We start from the raw sequence: 25,697 nt of genomic DNA on the forward strand, positions 1-25,697 counted from the left end.
CGCGCCTGCCCGGCCTGCCGTCCTGCTGGCGGGGAGCCCCAGAGCCTGCTGGCTGGCTGGCCGGCCATGGGGCACCCCGGACTCCAGGCAAGGGGGACATCCCCCTTCCTCATCCCCAGAGCGACCGGCCCACACCAGCAAGGATGGACCTCACGCTCCCCTCTCCTCCTCTCCCAGCTCCCCGAGATCCAAGATCAAGACCTGGACATGCACAAGCATGGGTGTGGGGCTCCGCAGGCAGACCCCACTCTGAATTGCTCCCCCTCAATTCAAACACCTCCCAGGGTGGAGGGAAATGGCCAGAGGACCTGTGCTTTGGGGTGACGCCTCCCCCACTCCAGGTGGCCTCTGGCTTCTATGAGACAAAATGGGAGATTTGAGGTATTCTCTCTCTAAAGTGGACCCCAGGCTGGGGCCTTCTCCCCATACCCCCAGCTCCCTTCAACCTAGGTAGGCAAACAAGGGCCTGAAACAGCCACACTGAGGACTTGTTTTGTAAAGGAAAAGAAACAGCCTAATAGGAAATCCCTTTAATCTCTGACTCCATCTTCAAAAGTGCTCATTACCCTTGAGTTGAGCCTCTAATTACTAGCTAGCCGCTTCTGGCTAGAAAACGCAGAGAGGCAGTGAGGGCCAGGAGGCTGCTCAGAGGAGGAGGACAGGGCAGGAGGGATGGCCAGGGAGGAGGCTGAGGACAGGTGACGGTGGACCAGGGCCCCATTCATCTGGACACAGGTGCCCCATGACTGTGGACTTCGGACTTGGAAGGCAGTGGGCTTTCCAGATGTGGCTGGGTGGGGGCCAAGATGTTAGCCACAGAAGGCAGGAGACAATTAGGTTTATCTCTGAAGGCGGGGTGTAATTTCCTCTAATGGTCTTTAATTATTCCCCCTCCCCCTGCAGGCAGGGAAGGGGGGGACCTCTAAGGCAGGCCTACGCCCCCTCCCAGGGAAGGGCCCAGGGCTGGCCGGAGCAGCTGGGCCCTGGGTGAAGTCAGAGGCCCGTGCTGGCAGGAAGGCTGGCTGGGCTGCAGAGCAGATTTGGGGGTGGGAGGGCAGCCTGCCCTCCCCTCCCCCAGGCTGCAGGACCAAGGCAGGTGCTAAACATTGGAGAGACCCAGATGGAAAAAGCCTCTAGTCAACAAGGGCTTCCGTGCATCTGCAAGGGTCCTGCAGGAATTGGCTACTCCCCTTCTAGAAGGTTCTGTGAGCTCCCTTTGCCAGCTCCTACTGGAACCAGGACGCCCTCCTCCAGGAGCCCACACTCATCAGGAGAGGCTGAGCCATGAAGGAGAAGGAAGCTCATGGGAGGGGGGAGGGGAAGGGGGAGGGGGAGAGACCATGGTTGAGGGGAGAGAACTTCTGAGCTGCTCCAAATGGGGGGGGGGGGGGTTCTGGAGTGGCCACCAGGGCCATGGAGAGGCCCTGGGGGACCAGTCAATCCCTGTCTGATCAATAAAAACATCAACATGCATTGCTTTCAGTGCTGTCTCCTTGGCCTCTGCCGGCTGGGCTGGGGAAGGGAAGAGGGGAAGTGAGGGAGGGGCAGGGAAGGGGGGGAGGGAAAGTGAGGGACTGGGAAGAAGGAGGGGAGAGTGAGGGATGGGATGGCCGGGGAGCACGGGCGGCAGCAGCTGGTTCAGGAGGCAGGATGGCACATACCACGCGGCCTGGGGCCTCCCTGCTGAGATGGCATCAGGAGGGAGAGGCCCTACTGCTTCCCTCCGGCCCTTGAGTATCTCTTCCATCTGTCTGCGGTTTGGGTGAGAGGGGGAAGAGCCTGGGCCGATGGGCGCTGGGGGGCTGTCAATCCCTCCTAGCAGCCTTGGCTCCTAAACCGGAAGATGTCACCCTGAATCTCTGGCACTTGCTGCCACCTGAAGTGCCCCCCCCCCACACTTATTTTAGCTTTTGTTGTGGACTAGGAAGCAAAAAGTTGATGAGTCCAAATGAACTGTGTGTGTGTGTGTGTGTGTGTGTGTGTGTGGTTGCAGCTCAGGGCCTCACATTCACTTGGTTGGATTGCTCCACTGGTGTTCTACCTTTTGAACCACACCTCCAGCCTGACATTTTTCACTGGTTACTTTGGAGAGGGAGTCTGGCACACTTTCCTGCCCAGGCTGTCCTTGAACTGCCCACCTCTAGATCTCAGTCTCCTCAGTGGCCAGGACCACTGGCACCCAGTTTCCCCTCTGACAGCTGACTGTTGGCCAGGGAAGCAGTGTAGGCCTGGGCTACTTCCCGAGGGAGGGACGGGACCGCCGCGGGCCACTTTCCCAGAATGGCTCCTTCCCCAGTGTTGCTTGGAGGCAAGTGAGGAGGGCTGTGTGGGGCTTCTGCCTGACCTCGGCCCTCCCCAGAGCTGACTGGGCCACTGAGGCCATGTTACACTGGAAACAGGGAGTCCTGGACCCAGATGTTTCCCATACGTGGGCTTTACCAACCAGCTGGGAGCCTTGGACAGCACTAGCGTGTCAGCTGAGGTCCAGTCCCCGCCCTTCCTGGCGGTCAGCAGCATGGAGAAGGGAGAAGACTTGGATTCAGCACCTTCTGAGCCCCTGCCGGGCAGGGCAGGGCACAGGCTTGCCATTATCTCTGCTGGTGCTGGTGACTAGTCACATTTTCTACGGATGAGGAAACTGAGGCCGGGAGAGGGGAGCTACCACCCTCCCAGGGCTGCTTCACTGATGTGTGTGGGAGAAGTCGTTTCCCCTTCTTAGAGCCCTTCCTCTTGTGGTTCCAGGTGGGCCCTGGCCTCGGTTTCCCCACTGGACAAGTGAGCATCTTGCTCTGACCTTCTCAACCCCCGACATGTCACCCCCAGTGACATCAACGGCAGCAAGATGAATTGAGTTCCACATTGGAGTGCCAGCAGTCTTGGCCACGTCCAAGACAGCTCAGCCAGGCTGGTGAGGCGGGGCGAAGCCCCCTCTGCGTGTGTCATCCAGGCTGTATGGAAAAGGCTGGCTTTGCTCTAGGCTGGTCAGAAGGTTTTAGAGCCTGCAGGCCTAGCTACACAGGAGGCTGAGGTCTGTCTGAGGATTGTTGTTTGAAACCAGCCTGGGCAGGAAGGTTTGTGAGACTCTTATTTCCAATTAAACAGTAAAAAGCCTGAAGTGGAGGTCTTGCTCAAGCAGTGAAGCATCAGCCTTGAGCAAAAACGTTAAGCAAATCTGCCGGGCACCAGTGGCTCACACCGGTAATCCTAGTTACTCAGGAGGCTGAGGTCTGAGAAAGCCAGCCTGGGCAGGAAAGTCCATAAGACTCTTATCTCCAATTAACCACCAGAAAACCAGAAGTGGCTCTAAGTGGTAGAGCACTAGCCTTGAGTAAAAAGAGCTCAGGACAGTGCCCAGGCCTTGAGTTCAATCCCCCAACTGATTTTAAAAAAAGAAAAAGTGCAAATCCCTGAGTCTGAGCCACAGTACTGGTGCACGCACGCGCATGGGCGCGCGCACACACACACACACACACACACACACACACACACACACACACACGGGCTTTGGGGGGGTGAGGAAGGGTCCACATCAATGCCTCAGGTCTCTGCACACCCTCCTCCCTTTTCCCCAACAACCCCTCCTGCCTTGGCCTGTGGGGACTTGCTCCCCTTAGATCTAGGAATTAACTCCCTGCATGCCCTAGGTGAGTGCAGCAGGTTCATATGCAAATATGGGGGCCTTTCCAGCCAATCCTGAAGAGACGATTGGCTCTTGGGCATCTAGGAAGGGGCTGAGCTTCCAGGACTAAAGCCAATGAGCTTGTGCCCAGGGCCGGAGGGGTGGGGCTAGGGACTTTTAAACCACTTTCCAAGGGGGCCCATGGGCAGTGCTGGGTTTGGTGGCCCGAGCCCAGTCCAAGGTCAGCATGTCTCTGCAGAGGATGGTGCGTGTGTCCCTGGAGCACCCCACCAGTGCCGTGTGTGTGGCTGGTGTGGAGACCATCGTGGACATTTACGGGTAAGAGCCAGAGGCCCTGGAGGTTTGTGGGTCCTTGGGACCGATGCCCAAGGGCCCTCCCTCCTTGGAGCATGTAGGGGCCAAGGCCTGGCTGCCCATTCCCCTGACTTGGCCTTAAAACAACTGCCAGTTGGGGATACTTGGACCCTTGCTTTTATCCGCTGAACTGGGATGGGGCTGGGGACAGAAAGGCTGGAGGGATGCACAAGAGACTCACGGGCTGAGGTGGGTCTTGGGGATTGGAAGCTGCAGATGCCATGGGGCGCTGGGCAGCTTGTTCAGAGATCCTGTAGGCTGGGCTGGGGGTCTGCCTGGTGACTCCGGAACAAGGTGAGGTGCCCACTTTCACCCGCTGCCCCTTAGCGTATGCGCTTGAAACCGCATACGTCATTTTTTTAGAAAGATCCTATCTGCTTGTCTAACATTTCCGGGGGTGGGGAGTGGAAGAGGTCACTCTAAAATGTAAAACTCTATCATCTGTTCTGAACACAGCCCTCTGGCTGGGTCTTGCTGTGGTCATCTCAGTCTGATAGATGGGCAAGTTGAGGCACAGAGAAGGTGAGCCATGTATTTGAGTCACACAGTAACCAGTGGCAGAGCTCGGATCCAAAGCCACCCACCGGCTTGCTCAGACCCTCTGCTTCCAGCCAGACGCCAGCTGTGGTCTCAGATCCCTTTCCCCTCTCTCTCCTTCAATTGTTCCTGGGCCTTTATGGTTTAGGCGGTGGGGCCTTTCTCTGTGTGTCTCTCTCTGTAGGCAAAGAGGGTGTGGCTAGGGGTTCAGGAGCCAGGCCCTGGCTTCTAGGATTTGAGGAGTCTGGTCTGGAGCTCAGCTCTGGACGGAGGGTGGGGGGAGTGTCTGACCCCTGTGACCAGGGTCCCCTCTCCTCAGCAGCCTCCTTGGCCTGGACCTCCTAGAGACCAGAACCACCCCCACCCTGCTGTGGCCATCCTCAAAGGGTTTTCCAGATATGTCCGGCTAAGCCCTACCAGGCAAAACTACCTACTCCTGGAAAACAAATATCCTAGAATAAGAGTTTAGAAATGGAAGTGAACTGATCAGGAAGCCCAGATGCCCCAGATGAGAGGGGCGGAGTGGCTGGTGATGGGAGGAAACCAAATCTAGAATGGGTGGAGCCCAGCTGGGAGCCAGGTGCTGAAGCCTGGCTGAGGGCAGGTGGGCTGGGACAAGAGGGAAGGGGATGGGAGGGAGGAGGGAGCCATGCCAGCTGGCGCTGGGGCATCTGGCTGGCTCCAGCCCTGTGTGCCCGTGGGAGTGACTCACCCCCCTGACCAACTCATGCCCATCGGGCAGATAGGTCTCCAGTCTGACCTGTCCAGGAAGCTGGGCTGGCTGCTCCCCCACAGAGCTGCTTCCTGGGATGAAGGAGGATGGAAGGCGGCTTGGGGCAGCCGGTGGTGGGGCAGGCTGTCGGCAGATGCTCTGGGTGGTGGGTCACGGGGAAGGCTGGGAGTAGGACAGCCATGGGCTGCAGCATCTTCAAGGGGAAGATCCGTGGACCCCAGGGAGCAGCCTCCCCGTCCCCAGGTGGTGGAGACCCACACCATTCATCACCTGTTTTGTTGGGTACCTGGTACTTGTGCGAGCTGGACCTAGAGACACACCCGAGGGGCCCTGTCCCTCCCGGGGTGGGGTGGGGTCTTGGAAGGCTGGCGATGGCACGGGTGATGGACAGTCCTGGGTGTGGCCGTGGGTGTGGGAGCTCCACAAGGCAGTGACTTTCCAGCTGCCTGACCTTGGCAAAGCCAACGTCAGCGAGGACTCACACTTTCCCTGGCCAGATTTCCCAACGAGCCAGTGCCGTGTGCTGTCACCCCTCCATGTCATAGGTGAGGAAACTGAGCACAGAGAGGCTGAGTCACTGGCCCACGGCCACTCAGCATGTTGAACACTCCACTATGAATAGACTCCAGGATCACCAAACCCTCCAGGCTCTGGCTGGCTTGGGGATGGGGACCAGCCTGTGCCTCCCTGGGAGAAGGAGCAGGGGACCGAGCCGTCGGGAAGGGTCCTGGAGGAGGTGGACAGCCAGAGCCTTGAAGGGCAAGCCTAGGCCACTCCTAGGGCCGTGGACTCCCCTGTCCTCTGCCTCCCCCCAGTGAGGTGCAGGGTCTGGCTCCCAGGGGAACCCCCCTGGGTGGAACCCCAGAGGGAGAGAAGAGTACACAAGGGGCTGAGCCTCGTGGAGCCCCTCCCAACCAGGCCTCTTGGTGCTGTCAAGGTGGGGTCTCAGGCTGGGAAAGCTGTATGTCTGGCTTCTTGCCACCCGGCAGAGTCATGCTCCTAGCTGACTTGGGGCTGGGTCCCCAGGTCCACCAGGATGGGCTGGGGCATGCGGCTGGGTGGATGCCCTGTGGTCATGGCTTGCCCTGTGGTGGACCACCCGTGAGATTTACCACCGGCACTGGCCCCACGGGTGTTCACCTGCCCAAAGTGACCAGCTCAGGGGGACGGGATGAGTTAGGAGCAGTGTGGGACAGGACACAGACAAAGGGTCCATCATTACTGGAGAGAGAGAGGCCGAGGCCCAGAGGGGCAGGGACTCACCTAGAATGGGTCCTGGGGTCCCCGGGGGGAGCTCCCGGCTGGCAGACTTGATCCACGACCCCAGAGCTCTAGGTGAGCCCACTGAATGTCTGTACCCCATGTGCAAGGGACTCCAGAACTGTCAGGGCTCATCTGCCAGGCTGCAGAGAGAGCTGAGCCCAGACGTCTCTAAGAAGGGACAGCCTTGACCTTGAGGGTGACCTTGAGGGCACTCACCTTGCAATGACCTCAGGGAGCAAGCCCTTGGAAAGGCCAGAAGGCAAGGCCTTAGTCCACCATTAAGACCCAGTGGGAAGATCGTTGTATATAAGCATTTATTTATTTGGTGGCACTGGGGTTTGGGCTCAGGGACTTTGCTACCATTTGAGTCACATCCTCAGACCTTGTGTCTTTAGTTTTTGGTGGTGGTTGTTTGTTTTTTTCCTTTTCATATAGGATCTTGCGATTAAACCTAGGCTAGCCTTGGACCTCCTCCTACCTCTACCACTCTAGTAGCTGGGAGCAGAGGCATAAGCCAGCAGTCCTGGCTCCATTGGATGTGTCATGGTAGGAAGATGGCTGCCGCTGGCCTCTTTTAAGGAGGATCCTTCCGTTAGCAGCTTTCTTTTAAGGAACCACGCCTGGGATGAGCTGGCGGCCTCCTCTTCTCTCCAGTGGAGGTTTTCTACCTCTGGCTACACAATTTGAGTCATCCAGGGTCTTAAAAAAGTATTGCAGGCTGAGGAAGAGCATTTGCCTGGCATGCATGATGCTCTGGGTTTAGTGCCCAGTGCCTCAAAAGAAAAAGAAATAGCTCTCGGGTCTCCCTCAGAGAATACGGCTCACTGGGCACTGGTGACTCACACCTGTGAGCCTAACTCCTCAGGAGGCTAAGGTCTGAGGATTGAGGTTGGCAGCCAGCTGGGGCAGGAAAGTCCAAGAATGAGACTCTTATCTCCAATTAGCCACCAAGAAGCCAGAAGTGGAGCTCTGGCTCAAATGGTAGAGTGTCAGCCTCCAGGGAAAACTATAAGGGACAAAGCCCAGGCTCCGAGTTCAAGTCCAAGGACCAGCGTGCACTCATACACAACACACACACACACACACACACACACACAGTGTAGCTCATGTCACCTGTTGGGGATCCCTGGGGTCTGTGTCAGGTTTCTGAGATGCCCGTTCCCAGCCTGGGACTGGAAACTGCTGGCCCCTGTTGGGAAGGAGAATGACTCAGATGCCCAAAGGCAGCTTCCTGGAGCCAAGAGCCTTGGGTTTTGCTCCTGTCTCTGTGGCTGTGTTGTTCTGAGCAACTCTCTGCTCCTGTCTGGGCCTCCCTGGAATTGTCCTTATGGTCTGGGGGTGTAGGATGGAGGGAGACCAGCCTGGCCAGGCTTTCTGAGCAACCTGCCCTTGGCCGTGTGGCCATCAGAAGGGGCTCACTGGCAGCACTGTGGATCTGGCCTGAGGTTGGCCAGCTTTAAGGTGTCCCCATCCTGATTTGGGGAGAACTTTCAGATGCTCGCACTGGAAGGTCTATAGTCCAGGAAACACAGATGCCTCAGTTCCCACAAAGCCTCCCTGCTCCTAGGCTGGCTGGAGAGCCCTTGGGTAGTCCTGTGTGGTCAGTTCCGGCTATGCCAGGAGCACTGTCTGGATTAAGCCACCCAGATGCCATGGTGGCACTCGGCCCCACTGGCAGCCTGGCCCTCAGGAGGGCGGGTGCCCAGGGGAGGCTCTGGATGCTTCCCTTGTCCCCCAGGAAGTGGGAAGTCTGGATCCTGCTGAACCTGATGCAGGCTTTTCTCCCCACAGGCTTTGGTCATCACAACACAGGGCTTCTGTGTCAGGCCTTGAGAGTAGACTTGGAGTCTGGAGCCCCCTACTTTCTCAGCAGCCTATCTTCTGGGCCTCGGTTTCCTAGCAGTGAAATGAGGCCATGACTGTCTCTCATTCCAAGGGCATTGTGCTCACTCACACCTTCCATTTCCTCTTATCCCCACCAGGCAGGTGTGGACTCTCAGACAGTGGGGGGGGGGGGGGGGGCGCTGCTGTGGGATTTGAACCAAGGCTGCCTGGCCTCAGGAACCACAGCCTTCCTACCCTGGCGTAGTTCCATTGTGCGGCCTCTCCTGCTGGGAGCCAACCTTGGCTCCACCTGAGTCTCACCTTGGATCTCTTGGCGTTTGGGACTCAGCCCTTCCCTCAGAGCCCTCTCCTCCAGGAAGCCTCCCCAGCCATCCCCGCTTGCAGCCGCCTCCTGTGCCCAGCTCCATAATTGACTATAATAGTGTCCTTCCCACCCTGATCAGTGAGCCTCGGGACTGCCTGTGGGGTTGGCTGTCATTATCCCGTGTTACAGGCAAAGAGACTGGGCCGGAGGCCTGGTGACTGAGTCAGTGTCACCTGCTGAGGCGCCACCCACTCCGCCTCCACCTGCTTCCACGTTCTGGTTCTGAGGCCCTCCTTCCCCAGCTCGGCCCTTGGGAAGTCACCCACATTGGAGCCATGTCCTGGCCTGGCAGAAGCTTCTCCTGGCTTCCCTGGGGCCCCCGGTCTCTCTCAGAGGAGACGGGCTTCAGTGCCCCACACCCAGGGCATGGTGCCTGGAAATGAAGGGGCTTCCACACCAGACACCCTCTCATGGACACCGGGACAAGGCCGGGGGTCCCCTCAAGAGTTTACTAGCTTCCTCAGTCACTTCAGCCACCCCGGGGAAGGGGGGGCTGAGGCCTCTGTCCTCCATGTCTTTCTGTCTCGGACTTCCTCTCCATCTCCCTGGGTCTCTCCGTGTGTTTGTTGCGGTGCTGGGGATCAAACCCAGGGCCTCATGCGTGCCAGGCAGGCGCTCCCTGCCCCTCCGGGTCGTGCTCCATCTCTGTCTCCGTGTCCCCTGCCCTGCCTCTGGCTCTCTATGTCCCCTGATGTGGGCTGGCCGGCCCTCCCCTGGGCAGCGCAGCCGGAAGCCAGCCGTCCCCAGCCTTGGAGGCCCCAGCCTGGGAGGCCCCGTTGGAGGGCCCAGATGTGGGGCTCAGCGCTGTCAGGCTAGTCTCAGAAGCTCCTCCTCATCCTGAATTCCACAGACGCAATTAAGGATCGCTCTCTGTGGGTACCTGCCCCGGATATCACACGAGCATACATTTATATGAAAACAGTTACATGTCACGGACCAATGCCAGGGCCATGGGCAGTCTGGGCTGTTTTTGTTTTCTGCATCTGGTGACCCTGCTTGGAAGGAGGCACCCGGCTGGCCCCGGATCCCTCCCCACGCTCCCTGTTCTTCCCAGGTCTGTCCCTGAGGGCACAGAGATGTTCGAGGTGTACGGGACCCCGGGCGTGGACATTTACATCTCCCCCAGCCTGGAGAGCAGGCGGGAGCGCGCCCACAACCGGCGGTGGCATTTCAACCAGGGGCTGGAGATCATCGTCCTCATGAACTCCCCGAGCAACGAGCTCAACGACAGTCATGTGAGTGGTCCAGGCCTGGTGGGTGGGGGGAGGTCCCCAGCCCTCCCCCGCCCCACACTTCCTGTGGGTGGACCCCACGAGCCAGGCTGCTGGAAGATCCCAGCTCTGAAAGTCACGAGCTGAACCCATACTGTGTGTGCTTGGGCCAGTCCTCACCTATGTCTCTGGTCCGGCCTGCCCCTCTGTATGGAGGGGGGAGGGTTGACACCTTTCTCCCTGGTGCAGGGGTGAAGCCAGCCCTCCTTGTTCTTTCTCTGGTGCAGGGAAGAACGGGCTGCATTCTGCTGCATGGAAGGGCCTCAGTTTCCCCATCTGAGGACAGGGGTTGATTAGGCGATCTCTGTGCTCTGAATGGAGGACAGAGTGGAGACTGAGGGGCAGCCCTGCCCTTTCTAGTGCTGTTTCTCCAAGGGGCTTCGCTCTCCCACTCCACCTCCTCCCGACCCCATTTGTGTGGTATGGGGGCGCGGGAACTCAGCATCTGTCTCCACATCCCCCCTGCCCTTAGCTGAAGTGGGGAGCCTGAGGTGGGGACCCATTTTTGCAGATGAGAAAACTGAGGTAGCTCAGAGAGGTGAAGTGTCTCGGCCAGACTCACAGAGAGCCCCCAGAGGTGCCGCCTGCCTCCTGCCCAGGCCACTCAGTCCCACAGCTAGCACCGACCTGCTGCTTCTTTTCTCTCCCTCCCTCCCCACCCTGAAATCTGGCAGCCCCCCCCCCCCCCCCGGCTGAAGGCAGGGCCTCCCACTTGAAGGCCAGTGCTCCACCACGTAAGCCACGCACCCAGCCCTTTGTTGTTGTTGTTGTTTGCTTTAGTAATTTTTCAGATAGAGTCTCATGCTCTTTCCCTGAACCACCCTCCTTGGAGACTATTCTTAAACGCTGCTGAGTCTAAAACTCATCCTTTGGCCAATGATACCATTGAGAACCCCCCCAACCCCCCCCCCCCCCGCAAGAGAGCTGGGGCCCATCAATCACACAGGAGCTCCTGGTGGGGCTGGGGAGGAGGATCCCCGGGGGGTCTCTGGAGGCCATCTGTGGGCGGGGTGCTTGGCTCCAAGCAACTGTGAGCCACGTCTCTGCAGGTACAGATCTCCTACCATGCCAGCCATGAGTCTATGCCCCTGGCCTATGCTGTGCTGTACCTCACCTGTGTTGGTAAGCAGGGCTCAGCTGGGGGGGGGGGGGGGGACGGGGAGGAGACGCCTGAGAAAGATCCTAAACGAGGTCTTTCTTAAAGTAGTAGTTGTGTGTGTGCATACATGCATGCATGCATACATGCTGGTCCTGGGGCTTGAACTCAGGACCTGAGTGCTATCCCCAAGCCTTTCTTGCTCAAGGCTGGCTCTCTACCCCTTGAGCCACAGCTCCACTTCAAGCTCTTTGGTTGTTAATTGCAGTGAAGAGTCTCACAGACTTTCCTTCTTGGGCTGGCTTTGAACTGGGGTTCTCAGATCTCAGCCTCCTGAGTATCTGAGATCCCAGCGCCAGGCTCATTCTCCGTTCTCTAAGAAGCAAAGACATTTTGTAGGTGGAGGAAGGTTGATTCTGACCCCCAAATATCCCATTGGTGTTTTAAGATCTCCCCCTGTTTTCAGGAAGCGTGCTGAAGCAAGGTGTGTGTGTGTGTGCGCGTGCATGTGTGTGTGTGTGTGTGTGTGTGTGTGTGTGTGTGTGTGTGGCGGGGGGTGGGGGTGGGGTCTAACTAGCTGCTGGGCCCAGGCTCAGGGTAGCCACGCAGTCAGGAGGTGGCAGAGGCCAATTCCTGTCCAGCCCCCACCCCCACCCCCCACTCACAGGAGATGAGTCAGCTTTATAGAGGTGGAGAATGTACCAAGTGACTGAGCTCAAACCTGGGGTGGGCCGCAGACAGCAAGGGCTCTGGGGGTGCAAAAGAGGGAGCAATCACAGTTGCCTTCCTGGAGGATGCAACCTTTGGCTACAGCCAAAGAGGCTCCCAAGGCCTCTCTCCCCATCCTAGAGATGGGTCCCCCACTTCTGGTGTGTCTGCTGGGAGGGGACGTAGCTTGGACTCACCTGCTGCCTCCCCATCCCCTCAAAGACATCGCCCTGGACTGCGACCTCAGCTGTGAGGACCGGCAGGACCGGAACTTCATGGACAAGGTAGGTCTGTCCCTGGCACCCCGACGGGGCGGGGAGCGGGGAGTGCAGGGTAACCCTGCCGTACGCCAGGGGCAGAGGGAGGGGCCCTCATGACCCTTGTAGCTGAGGGGCCCAGGGCGGGAATCTTTAGCAACAAAATGATCACCAGTTCTTAGCCCTGGAGAGGCCTTGGTTTGTTGCAGGGAAAGTTCCAGATTTCTTATCTAAACAAAGAGCTGGCAAACATTAATAAATAAATAAATAGAGCTGGATGGTGAGATTGCAGTCTCTGGGGGCCATGCTGTATGGATTCTCCCATGTGGGAGGGGAAGCAGCCACAGTTAACATCTACATGGATCACGTGGCTGTGTCTAATAAAACTTTATGTATAAAAACAGACCCTGGGTGGCAGTTGACCCATGGTTTCTAATGAGCGGGTGTCTAGATGCAGCTGGGAAGGAATCTTATCACGTATGAAGCTCTCAGAGATCTTTGGAGCCAACTCTAGGGGCAACCAAGAGCATTTGGGGGCTAAAGAGAAGGGCAGGGGGGCCTGGGAGGAAGGGGTGCAGAGGGAGAGTGTGGCTGAGAGGGACTGGTTGGGGTCAGAGGTGAGGAGGGAGGAGGGAGGGGGAGCAGGGGTGAGATCTGTGGACTTGGGCTGTTGCAGCCAGGGCTGCGGGGAGGAGGCCGGGTGTGGCTGCTGCCCTCACAGGCTGCATCTTCTCTTGGGCAGCGGCAGTGGGTCTGGGGTCCGGAGGGCCATGGCGCCGTCCTGCTGGTGAACTGTGATCGGGACAACATGGATGGCAATGGTCCGGATAACTGGGATGAGCACGTGAACTGCCTGCAAGGTGAGGGGTGGGGGCCACCGTGAGGCCTTGTCCAGGACCCCAGGATTAGATCCCAGAGTTCCAGGCCCCCAACACAACAGCTGGTCAGCTGGCCGCTGACCTTCCCCATGGCCCTGGGGCCAGCGGGCCTCACACAGGGACACACTCCAGGCACAAGGCGCCCACCATTGTTTTCCTCCAGAGCAACACGAGGCTAAGCTTGCTCGAGCACCTGCCATGTAGCAGGGCCTCCCCCCGTCCCCCCAAGTTCTTCTTTAACCATTCAAGTGGGTGTCATGCCAGCCGGGTGCTGGTGGCTCTCTCCTGTCATCTTAGCTACTCAGGAGGCTGAGATCTGATTGTATTTTGAAGCCAGACGGGACAAGACAGTGGATGAGACTCTTATCTTCAGTTAGCCACCCAAATAGCCAGAAGTGGAGGCTCCAATGGCAGAGCACTAGCTTTGAGGGGAAAAAAGGCTCAAAAGCTAGCACTCAGGCCCTGAGTTCAAGCCCCAGGACTGGCACTAAAAACAACAACAACAACAAGCAAGGGTGCTGAGGGTCAGGGGTCAGGAAACTCCCCTCAGTAACAGAGTCAGTCTGTGGCTGCCCCTGCCAAGCCCAGGTCAGGCCTCCTTCCCTCTGCCTGTACCTCTGGCCTGTGTGCAGGCCCAGGGCCCCAGGCCCTCTCAACTGCTCCTCCTCTGCCTGCCTCACAGACCTGGAAGACATGTCCATCATGGTCCTGCGGACTCAGGGCCCTGCTGCCCTCTTCGACGACCACAGACTCGTCCTCCACACCTCCAGCTTCGACGCCGAGCGGGCCCGGGTCTTCCACATGTGCGGTGAGCCTGGGGAACCTTGTCCACCTCCCAGCCTCGGCCCGGCTGGGCGGCTCTGGAGGGACTTGGGTCAGGCGCTGGGAGATGCCCTGGGGAGAGAGGGGGTCATAAGTGGGGGCTTTGTGTGTGTGCATGCCAGTCCTGGGACTTGAACTCAGGATCTCAAACTCTTTCTTCCTTAGCTTCTTAATCAAGGCTGGTGCTCTACCACTTGAGTCACACCTCCACTTCTGGCTTTTTGATGGCTCATTGGAGATAAGAATCTCGGGGATTTTCCTGGATAGGCTCTCCTTAGATCTCAGCTTCTAGAGTAACTAGGATTACAGAGCTACCAGTGCCTGGCTACAAATGGAGTCTTTTTGTTGTTGGTGGTGGTGGTCCTGGGGCTTAAACACAGGGCTTGGGCACTGTCTTAAAGCTAGCACTCTACCACTTGAGCCACAGCACTATTTCTGGCTTTTTCTGAGTAATTTATTGGAGGTAAGAGTCTCACAGACTTTGCTGCCCTGGCAGGCTTTGAACCACAATCCTCAGATCTCAGCCTTCTGAGTAGCTAGGATTACAGGCATGAGCCACGGGTGCCTGGTTTATGGAATCTTTTTAACACAAATCTACATGCACATTTTTAAAATAGAAAACAGACTAGAGTTAGCATAGCTGGCTTGGGATCATTTCAGTGTTGATTCTTAGTGAGGGAGCTCTTTCTTACCAGAGAAATCTGGGTCCTGGAATACCTTTTATTTGTCAAGGCCCAGGGGATGGAAGATGTGGGGGTCTATAATTGTGTGTGTGGGGAGGGGAGGGGGTTCAGCTTACATGTCCCTCATGCTTCTGAGAGGTCAGGGGTCAGGCTTCCCAAGAGTCACAGCTGCCCCTCCCTCCCTCTTCCCCTCTCCCTTCCCAGGACCAGAGGACTCATGTGAGGCCTACAGGTGTGTGCTGGGCCGGGACAAGGTGTCCTACGAGGTCCCGCGCCTCAGTGGAGAGGAGGAACGCTTCTTTGTGGAGGGCCTCTCCTTCCCCGATGCTGGCTTCCCAGGCCTTGTCTCCTTCCATGTCACCCTTCTGGATGACTCCAATGAGGTAGGGGTGGCTGGGCAGAGGTGAGGAAGGACATCGCGGTGTGAGTGGCCCCAGGCTTCCTGATGTCTTTGCTGGGTGAGAGTGAACTCAGGGCTTGGAACTCACTAGGCAGGTGTTTTACCACTGCACTGCAACTCCAACTTTTTTGGCATTTAGTTTTGAGTTAAGAATCTTTGTTCAGGCTGGTCTCAGACCACACCCAACCTCAAATCTTTCTCTCTCTCTCTCTCTCTTTAATGTGGCTATTGGGGCTTGAACTCTGGGTCTTATACTCTTGTGCTTTCCTTCTACACTCGAGGCTGGTGCTCTACCACGTGAGCCACAGCTCCACTTATGGATCTGGGGTGGTTAATTGGAGATAAGAGTCTTATAGACTTTCCTACCTGGACTGGCTTTGAACTGCAATCCTCAGATTTCAGCCTCCTTAGTAGCTAGGATTATAGGCGAGAAACACTGGTGCCCAGCTCAGGTAGTTTTCTTTCCTTTTTTTTTTTTTCTTTTGGTTGGTTGTGGGGCCTGAACTCTGGGCCTGGGCACTGTCCCTCAGCTCTTCAGCTCAAGGCGAGTGCTCTACCACTTGAGCCACAGTGCCACTTCCGGCCTTTTCTGCTTCTGTGGTGCTGAGCAATCGAATCCAGAGCCTCATGCATTCGAGGCAAGCACTCTACCACTGAGCCACCTTCCCAGCCCCTCAGGTAGTTTTCTTAGGAACTGCAGAGTAGAACCAGGACTCCCATGGCCACTGGGCTCCAGGTGTGGCTGCCCTCCTCACTCTCCTGCAGTATTTCTCCGAGTCGCCGATCTTCACGGACACCGTGGTGTTCCGAGTGGCGCCCTGGATCATGACGCCCAGCACCCAGCCGCCCCTGGAGGTGTATGTGTGCAGGTGAGTCTGGGCCAGCAGGGCCCTCACCCTGGTGACCTGTTGCCAGCTCTGAGCCACTGCCTTTGCCTTGTCCACAGTGTGAGGAACAATAGGGGCTTCGTGGAAGCGGTGGCAGAGCTGGCCAGGATGGCTGGCTGCAAGCTGACCATCTGCCCGCAGGCTGAAAACCGCAATGACCGCTGGATCCAGGTAACCATGGCGATGGGCAGCCCCCGCCCTTCGGGCACGTCCTCAGCACCATCCTCAGGAATGCTGGCCTGCCCTCCTGGGGGAGAAATGCCAGGAGGACCTGGGTACTTTCATGAGATTGCTCTTTCTAATCTGAGACCTACAGCCCTTGCTCCAGAACTTTCTGGAAGCCAGGTACTCTGCTGCTGGATTTGATACCCCTCAACTATCCAGACAGGGCTGGCACTGGGCTAGATGGTGGCGGTGTGGGGCACGTGTTCCCTGCCCCTCGGCAGCTGAGCCGGAGACAACTCATCCCCCTACATCTGGAGATATTTTGGTTGTCACACTGCCACTAAACCTCCTACAGTGCTCATAACCAACCCACAGAGAAGCTTCTGGCCCAACATGTCACTAGTGTGGCACTGAGCAGCCTGATACAGTGAATGATGGTTCCCAGATCCCTTAATCAAGGATGTAGCTGGATGCTAAGGGTACCAACCTGCTGCGGAAAGAGAGGCAGCTCCAGGGGGTGTGGCCTCCGGAGGGTGGGGCCTTGAGGTGGGTCTCAGGGTAGAGGCCAATGGAGTAGGACCTCCAGGGGAGGGCTTCTAGGGGGAGGAGCCTCTGGGGTAGGGGGCCAATGGAGTGGGACTTCCAGGGAGAGAAGCCTCCGGGGTGGACCCCAAGGCCAGGTCCTTGAGGGGCTAGGCCAGCAAGGGGTGTGATCATCTGTGCTGAACCAGATCCCGCAGACATGTGGATAATGGCTTTCTGCCAGGCCTATGTAGCATCATTTCATCTTGACAACCCCCTGTAATTACTCCCATAATTAAGAAACTCACAGGGGAGCTAACACTCAGGCTGCAGAGCTGGTAAGAGCAGTGCTAGTACTCCAGCTGCCCACTACCAGGAGGTTCAAGATGGGGGTCCTGGTGGAGGACCAGTATATGCAAAGGCCCAGAGGTGGAAGGTGGGGGAGGGGGAAAGTGTGTGCTCCCTCTGGTCAGGGCCACGACAAGAGGTAGGAGACCTTGAATGCCAAGCTAATAGATTTCTGGTTCCTTGCAGATTGGTCTAGTGAGGTTGGTCCAGGCAGGATACTGGGGTGATTCAGCCTGGATCTGGGTTCTGGCTCACTGGCTGTGTACCCCTTGGAGAAAAAGCTATACCTCTCTGTTCCTCAATTCTCTCATGGATTATACAAGGCTGTAAAAGAGCCTCTGCACAAATGTGTCCTGGTGATTAATAGCAGAGCCGAGGGCAGAGCGAGGCAGGCTAGTGTGTGTCTCACTATCCATGTAGTCAATAGAGGCCCAGCATCCTGGCCTGCGTTTACCAGAGGGCCTCACCCATCTCCGGGGTCCCTCAGCCTGGCCAGCTAGCAACTACCCCCAAGGGCAAAACAGGCCTGAGCGAGCAAGCTGGCCAGGTGTCCACAACTAGCATCTCTCTCGTTGTCAGGATGAGATGGAGCTGGGCTACATTCAGGCGCCACATAAGACCTTGCCGGTGGTGTTTGATTCCCCCAGGAACGGGGAGCTGCAGAACTTCCCTTACAAGAGAATCCTGGTGAGTGTGTGTGTGTGTGTGGGGGGGGTGACGTCTCTCCCCCACCATGGGGAGGGGCTGTGCCAGGGCTCAGGGACGGGCACCAGGAGACTCAAGCCTGGCCAGATTCGGAACAGCAGTGACACATTCATCTCTGAGTTCAGAGAAGTCAGGACTAACTTTGTGGGATCAGTTTGCCCCCCAAATCCCTTTGTATAGCCTTGTACTCTGATGGGCCTTGTCTGCAGTTGTCTGCAGTTCAAGTCCTTGGGCTTTGATTTGTTAAATCTAGCAGCCCTCGAGGGACACCTGGGATGGTACAGCTGTAATGGCACAGTGACACAGGCTCTGCCACAAGAGCCGTGTGACCCGGGGTGAACGAACCCCCTCCCCCCAGCCTCAGTTTCCTCATTGTGGAGGCTTTGCACATGTTTGTGAAACCTTCATGGCAGCCTGTGAGGTGGCTGGGGGGGGAGGGGGAGGAGGGAGGGGTGTCCCCAGTGGGCCAGGGCCGCTGGGAGATAGTAGAAAGCAGGCAGAGAAGGCAGTGGAGCGGAGGGCAGAGGAGACAGCAGGACCCCCAGTGGACAGAAGGGAGACTTCCTTGGTGCCGCAGGGAATAGGAAACCCCTCCAGATCCCTACTGGGCCACCCAGGTGCCAGGCGCTGGGCTGGCCCTCCAAGGAGCCTCTGCCTGGGGGAGATGGCAGCTCCCCAGAGGTTGAAGGTTGAGGCTCAGAAGCCTCAGGGCTGTGTCTGGTGGGGGTACAGACCCCGCCCCCCTATGTCTTCTGTGACTGGTGTGTATATGTATGTATGTGTGACCAGACAGGACAGCATTCTGAGGGTCTGAATGTTTCCCAACTTGGGCACCTAAACACACGTGAAATGTTGCCTAGAGCCAGGCACTGGTGGCTCACGCTTGTAAGCCCAGCTACTCGAGAGGCTGAGATCTGAGGATCGCGATTCAAAACCAGCCTGGGTAGGAACGTTTGTGAGCCTCTTATCTCCAATTAACCACCACCACCCACAAAAAAAGCTGGAAGTAGAGCTATGGTTCAATGGTTGAGAACCAGCTTTGAACAAAAACAGCTCAGGGACAGCACCCAGGCTTTGAGTTCAAGCCCCAGGACTGAGAATATGTATCATTTTGACTAGCTCAACACCCATCTTTGACTTAATATTTTTGCCCAAAGAATGGGAGGCTACTTCGACCCTACCTTTTAGGAGCTCAGAGCCCAGGCAGTTCATCCAAACCCTTCCTGTCATCCCGTCTCCGCCTGACTCAGTTTCCCCCACCAGGGTTTGGATTTTGGCTACGTGACTCGGGAGCCACGAGACAGGTCTGTGAGCGGCCTTGATTCCTTCGGGAACCTGGAGGTCAGCCCCCCAGTGGTGGCCAACGGGAGAGAGTACCCTCTGGGGAGGATCCTCATCGGGGGTAACCTGCCGGGGTGAGAGGCTCCGGGAGGGGGCGCCGGCTGGAGGTGCTTGGGGAGGAAGGCTGGGATGGGGTCATCCTGACCTTCCCTGGAGGGGCAGGCTATTCACTTACCCCAAAGTGTGAAGTTGCCTAATAAACAGGGACCCAAGCGATCTGACCTTTCATTGTACAAGTCGGCCCAGATGGCAGTAACATAGATGGACAGAGAGACAGACAGACAAACATTACTCTTGTGTGACACAGAACTGCTGTGGAAGAGGAAGGGAATTCTATCATAATGGTTATTGTATTTGTAGAATAGAACAAGACATGGAGCCAACCAAGTTCAAATCCAGCAAAGCTCCTTTAGGCAGGTTTTGGATCAAGTAATAGATGAATCCAGAGATGTGCTGTGGAGGGGATGGACCGCCCCCAAATGCATGACACCCAGAGAGGACATCAAGGCAGGCTATGCCTTGGATACTCTTCAGAAGGCAAAGTAAAAAAGGACGTAGGCTTACAAACAAAATGTGGAAGTTGTGGCTCCTTACAGGATTTGAACTCAGAGCTTTGCACTTGCTAACCTGAGCCATGCTCCTAGCCCTTTTTGCTTTAGCTGTTTTGTTTTGTTTTGTTTTTTCAGGTAGGCTCTCATACTTTTCCCCTCGTACCAGTCTCAGACAGCAATCCTCCTATTTCTCCCTCCCGTGTAACTAGATTACAGGCATGTGTCACCATACCCAGTTTGTTCTTCTGAGATAACAGAGCGTTGCCCTGGCTGACTTTGAAATGCATTCCTCCCAATCTTTCTCTCTTAAGTAGGCAGGATCGCAGGTGCAGGCCACTGAGACTGGATGCAACACATTTGTAGCCAGATAGTGCAGACAGCTCACACGCTTGCCGTTCCGTTTCTGCATAGAGTCTTCTTTTTTAGCTAAGTGGCTTTTCCTAACCCCATGGGCCTCAGGTCGAGAGGGCGCAGGGTCACCCAGGTGGTGAGGGACTTCCTCCACGCCCAGAAGGTACAGCCCTTGGTGGAGCTCTTTGTAGACTGGCTGTCCGTGGGCCATGTGGATGAGTTTCTGAGCTTCGTCCCCGCTCCAGATGGCAAGGTAAACACTGGGTGGCATCCGGGACAGGAGCCGTGGGGGGGGGGAAAGGGGGAGGGCAGGGCTCAGCTGGGTCTATCTTCTACACACAGGGCTTCCGGTTGCTCCTGGCCAGCCCTGGTGCCTGCTTCCGGCTCTTCCAAGAAAAACAGAAGTGGGGCCATGGCCGGGCCCTCCTGTTCCAGGGGATTATTGGTGGGTGTCAGCCCTGGGACCCTCGGTGCAGCTCCCTTGAGTTCCAGGGATGGACAGGATGGGTATGGGGGAGGTGGAGGATCGGCCAGATTGTGACCTGTGTGTTTGCACCAGGCCTCTGGGGTTAAATGTCTCGGATGGACATCGGAGTACCTTTGTTTTATACGTGATGTTGGATCTGAGTCTGCAGAGAGCGTGAGCCTCTGCTTCCCATCCTCCTTGCCTCCCTGGGATGAGTTCCAAGGTCCCATTGGGGCATCCTGGCATGGAGGTTTCAGTTCTCCATTGCTTGTCTGCTAGCTGTGGCCTGTGGGAAGGAGAGGAGCCTGGATCCCAAGCCTGCAGAGCACAGGGTCTCCTGCAGGGGGCGAGAGACTGCTGCTCAGCTGTGGGCAGGCACCCAGAATCCACTGTGGGGGGAAAAAAGAAACAGCTTTGTGTCCGGGTACCTTTTGAGATTTTTTTTTAAATTTTTTTTTGTTATACTGGGATTTGAACTCTTAGTTCCTGGAATTTGCTTGGCTTCCGTACTCACTGCTGGTGCTTTACCACTTAAGCCATGCCTCCAGTCCTGCTTTTGGCTGGTTAATTGGAGATAAGAGTCTCACAGACTTTCCAATCCTCCAGGTCTCAGCCTCCTGAATAGCTAAGATTACAGGTGTGAACCACTGCGCCTGGCTTTTTGTTTTGGGTTGTTTTGTTGGTGCTGGTCCTGTGGCTTGAACTAGGGCCTGGGTGCTATCCCAGCACCCAGGAGCTTTTTTGCCCAAGACTATCTCTCTACCAGTTGAGCCATAGCTCCACTTCGGGGTTTTGGGTGGTTAACTGGAGATTAGAGTCTCAGGACTTTCTGCCCTGGCTGGATTTGAACTGCGATTCTTAGACCTCAGCCTCTTGAGTAGCTAGGAACCCGTGTGGGCCATGTGCCTGACTTTTACTTTTTCCTGGTTTTTGAACAAGGACATGGGAGGATGCCGAGGGGCAGGCTGGCCAGGCCTCAGCCAGCTCTCAAATCTACTCCCCTCCAGCCTGCTGAGGCTGAGAATCCCACAGGCTCCTCCCACCGCAGGTCCCACCCAGTCTCCAAGCAAAAGGCCACAGCGGGGAGGGAGCCACAGGGAGGAAGCCAGTGCCCTGGACATAATCCCCTCAGCAAGAAAAACCTAGAAGCTCGCTTGTATCACTTCCCAAGTCCTTACCTCTCCACTGTACTGTTCTAGCACAACATAGATCCCACAAGGTTGGCTGGGACCCTCATCCAACCTTAGAGATCCTCAAATCCAAGCCAGGTCCCCAGAGCTCATACCTGACATCCTAAATGCTTGAGAGGCTGAGATCAGAAAGATCACAGTTCCAGGCCAGCCGGGGCAGAAAAGTCATTGCCATATCATGCCAACAGGCAAAACAGAGCATGGTGGTGTGTGCCTGTCATCCAGGTACGATGGAAAGTTAAAGAAGGAGGATTACAACCCAAGCATGCAACAAGCAGGAGGCGAGTGTAATACAGGGCTGGAGGTGTTGCTCAGCTACAGGGCGCCTGCCTAGCAACAACAAGCCCCCAAGTTCAAAGCCTAGGACTGCCAAAAGTAACCTCAAATCCACATTTTACTTGTCAATGAGGTGTGTGGGGAAGGCACTTGGCCTTTCCCAGGAAACCAGGTTTCTAGTGAACAAAGCTGGGACAAGTCAGCCAGAGCCAGTCCTCCTGAGCAGGTGGTGCACGCGGCTAGCAGGTCACTTACACGAATCAGGCCCAGTCTTTGTGGATCACAGTCATCATCCACTGACTCCAGGAGAGTCTGGGAAGGTTGATCTCTGTCCACCCCCTTCCTACCAGGGCTGAGGCTCCAAGAGGGCAGATGCTGCCCCAGGGGGGAGCTGGGCCTTGTGAGGGAACCAAGGGGCTCCCAAGGGGGTAGAAGGATGTGTGTCCCTCTTTCCCCCTGCACTGCTCCAGAGCCCTGGACTCTCAGGGCGCCCATCCTAGCTGTGTGACTGGAGTCGAGTCGTCTGATTGTTCTGAGCTTGGTTTTCCTCATTGGCAAGGTAGAGCTGGCGATGCCTACCATGCTGAGGGAGATTTGGGTGAGCTGCCGAACCTCAAGCTCCCAGCCCAGGACCTGATTGATCACAGCTTGAGCTGTCCTATTCCAGGGACCCCGCCTCCCCTTCCTTGGCCAGCCCATCTTCATGGGCACCCAGGGGCAGGCATCAGGCTATACCCTAGAGAGCAAGCCAGGGCCTGCCAGTGGTAGAGTCCCAGGACCAGCTGGTTCACTGGGGGCCTCGGGAGGTTGGGTTGGGAGCAGCTGACCCAGCTCCTCCATTAGCCAGAGGCTGACTCAGTGAACAGCACCCCAGGGGGCTTGTGAATGACCAATTAAAAGCACCATGACTTCCAGTGAACTCAAATAAAAATCTAAAGGTCATTGCTCAACGGCCCTGGGACCCTCCTGTCCCTCTCCCCTCCCCCAGAGGCTGGGCCCGCCTGGGACAGGCAGAGAGCAACTGACTCAGCCCAGACCAGCAGCTGTGAACCTGGCCTCTGTCTGGCTGCTTCCTGCAGCAGGGAGCCCTCCTGGAGGCCTGGTTCTTACCGCACTATGTCTGTCTGTCCTCCACAGGAGAAAGGCGGGTCCAGACCATCTCCATCAACCAGATCCTGTCGAATGAGAACCTCATCAGCTTTAACAAGTTTGTGCAGGTAGAGAGGCCGGGGCTGTGAGTGGAGGGTGGACAGGTGTGGGGATCAGAAAGGGTGGCACGTCTAAAGCTGACAGGTGGGTATAATGGACCCAGGCAGGAGGCCTCCAGGGGCTTTCTTTGCCCTGCGCCACTCACTCGTGACCACCAGAGGGAGATGTGACCTCAAGCACAGTTTCAGGGCTGGGCAGCCGGCGCTTGCTGGTCCCTGATGTAGTTGGAAGTCTTCAGGGACACCAAGACCACCAACACTAGGCCAAGAAAAGAAGCAAGGACACCCAAGCCACTGCTGTCCACTTGGGCAGGCTTCCACAGCCAGGGAAGGCAGTGGAGGGTGGGAAGGGGGCAGAGCCAGGAAAGATCACACCAGTGGCTCCCACCGGACTTCCTGATGGATGCACGGTGAGAGGACCCGAGGCTGGAGGGTGGCAGCCGGCCTTGGGCCCTCCACTGCGGGCTGAGGTGGGGGCAGTGACAGGCAGGGAACCCCTCCTCTGGAAGTGGAGCAGGCTGGAGAGATTGTAATTAGGAGTTTATCTTGGGGAGCAGGGTACCGCTTGCCCACAGAGGCAATCCTAGCTAATCAGGAAGCTAGGAGAGGGAGCACTGCGAATCTCCATCTCCAATTAACCGGCCAAATGCTGGACTAGAAGCAGGTAGTAGAGTGCCAGCAAAAATAATAATTTATTTTTGGTCCAATCACATGTATACACTTATTAGAGAGGCAAACTTGCTGAACTCAGTCTTATTAAAGGCGGATTGAAATTTGGGACAGATAGAAATCTGGGACATATCAATATATAGTGTTTTAAACCATGAGATGGGGAGAAGATTCCCCCTAAGAAGTGAGGGATGTAGAGAAGAGGGTCAAGGATGGGACATTCTGGAACATTCTCACTAGTAGCCCATCTTCTGTGGGTGGGCATTTCTTTTGACCCAGAGGTCCAGAGGTTAGTTTGTGTGGACGGTGGATCGTAGAAGGGAACACCTTGCCCCTCCTGGGCCACACTTGAGCCCCCAAATCCCCCCCCCACCACACACTGGCCCAGTCACCCCAAAGCCCCTCTCCCACCTCCAGAGCTGCATTGACTGGAACCGCGAGGTGCTGAAGCGAGAGCTGGGCCTGGCGGACCGCGACATCATCGACATCCCGCAGCTCTTCAAGATGGAGAAGAGGAAGGCCGTGGCCTTCTTCCCAGACCTGGTGAGCCTCCAGTCCCCGGGCAGGGGGGTCCATGGAATGGTCAAACAAGGTTACTTGTGGGAAGCCCCGGGTATCAGAGGAGTGAGGGGTGTCGGACCCCCAGATCTCAGCACTGGAGACATCCTACCACAGACGCAGAGATGGCTGAAGATTGCCCTCGCTCTCCAGGAGAGGGGATGCTGGCCATCATCTAAGGACACGTCCCACTGACCCAGTCTGTGGGATAGAAGTTAAAGGGAGCCTCCCACCTGTCATCCTAGCTACTCAGGAGGCTGAAGTCTGAGGATCGTGGTTCAAAGCCAGTGTGGGCAGAAAAGCCTGTGAGACTCTTATCTCCAATTAAACAGAAAAAAAAAAAAAGTGGGACAGTGCTCAGGTTCTAAGTTCAAACCACAGTACTGGGAGGGGAGGAGAGAGAGAGAGAGAGAGAGAGAGAGAGAGAGGGAGAGGGAGAGGGAGAGGGAGGGAGGTGGGGGAGGGAGGGAAGGAGGGAAGGAGGGAGGGAGAGGCACTGCCAGCTTCAGTGGAGATCCAGGAAGACTGCACGGGAGACGTGGCCTTTGATGGAATCTCAGGGACATTATAGTATCCTTTTTTCTCTGACTTTTCGCCCTGTCTTTCAAAGCCTCTTGTTAGCCCTCTTTCTTCCTACTTGCTTCAAGGCTTTGTAATCGCGTGTCTGCTCCCAGAATAGTTCCTGTTTTTCCCCTCCCCTCCCCTCCCCTCCTTTCTCCTCTCCTCTCCTCTCCTCTTCTCTCCTCTCCTCTCTTCCTTCTTTCCTTTCCTTCTGTTCCTTCTTTACTGTACTGGGGCTTGAACTCAGGGCCTCATAGTTTCACTTGGCTTTTTCACTCCAAGCTGGTGCTCTACCACTTGAGCCACAGCTCCACATTTGGCTTTTTGGTGGTTCACTGGAGATAAGAGTCTATTGGATTTTCTTGCCCAGGCTGGCTTCGAACCATGGTCCTCAGATCATGAGTGGATCATTAGCATCTCAAGATGACAGGTGTGAGCCACACTGGCTACAACCAGGATTTTCAAGGCTGCCTGAAACTTTCTCTCCGGTCTTTCTGGGTGGGTGGCGCAGTGGGGGAGTGAGGTGAGGGGCTGTCTCTGACCAGGGACCCCCGTTTCCTGCAGGTGAACATGCTGGTGCTGGGGAAGCACCTGGGCATCCCCAAGCCCTTCGGGCCCCTCATCAATGGCCGCTGCTGCCTGGAGGAGAAGGTGCGCTCGCTGCTGGAGCCGCTGGGCCTGCACTGCGTCTTCATCGACGACTTTGCCCCGTACCACATGCTGCATGGGGAGGTGCACTGCGGCACCAACGTGCGCCGCCAGCCCTTCAGCTTCAAGTGGTGGCACATGCTGCCCTGAGCGCCGCCCCCTGCCATCCTCCCACGTGAGGCGGGGCCTCCTGGGGGGGGGGGTGATGGAAACTGAGCCAGGCCCTGTGAACAAAGAGCATCAGGTGACCCCAGGCTCCACCTGGCATGCCCAGGGTGACCTGTCCCCTCCGAAGCCTTTCCCTACACACGTCTGTGCCCTGCCTGAGCCCCGTTTGGTTCTCAAACATGAATCTTCTTGGTCTCCCCCAGAAGGACCTCATTTTTGTGAATCAACATGA

General features: G+C 56.7%; 1 protein-coding gene across 1 annotated transcript; it reads left to right on the plus strand.

The window, feature by feature from the left end:
- The first annotated feature begins 3,866 nt into the window (after nucleotides 1-3,866).
- On the plus strand, nucleotides 3,867-25,456 carry Padi3 (peptidyl arginine deiminase 3). Its single transcript, XM_042669766.1, has 16 exons — nucleotides 3,867-3,958; nucleotides 9,791-9,971; nucleotides 11,057-11,129; nucleotides 12,034-12,095; nucleotides 12,811-12,928; nucleotides 13,629-13,754; nucleotides 14,656-14,834; nucleotides 15,617-15,720; nucleotides 15,798-15,909; nucleotides 17,353-17,460; nucleotides 18,742-18,893; nucleotides 19,830-19,974; nucleotides 20,064-20,166; nucleotides 22,791-22,870; nucleotides 23,948-24,073; nucleotides 25,214-25,456. Exons 1-16 carry the CDS (start codon nucleotides 3,867-3,869, stop codon nucleotides 25,445-25,447), a joined length of 1,995 nt encoding a protein of 664 aa, XP_042525700.1. The 3' UTR covers nucleotides 25,448-25,456.
- Nucleotides 25,457-25,697: the final 241 nt, after the last annotated feature.

This window comes from Dipodomys spectabilis, unplaced genomic scaffold (assembly GCF_019054845.1).
Source record: "Dipodomys spectabilis isolate Male_0828 unplaced genomic scaffold, ASM1905484v1 ptg000504l, whole genome shotgun sequence".
Taxonomy (NCBI): domain Eukaryota; kingdom Metazoa; phylum Chordata; class Mammalia; order Rodentia; family Heteromyidae; genus Dipodomys; species Dipodomys spectabilis.

Excerpts from the sequence above, each read along its gene's own strand:
- Padi3 (XM_042669766.1), top strand. The coding sequence starts at position 3,867 with ATGTCTCTGCAGAGGATGGTGCGTGTGTCCCTGGAGCACCCCACCAGT. Across the intron at positions 3,959-9,790 it reads ACCATCGTGGACATTTACGG|GTCTGTCCCTGAGGGCACAG; the intron begins GTAAGAGCCAGA and ends TGTTCTTCCCAG. Across the intron at positions 9,972-11,056 it reads ACGAGCTCAACGACAGTCAT|GTACAGATCTCCTACCATGC; the intron begins GTGAGTGGTCCA and ends ACGTCTCTGCAG.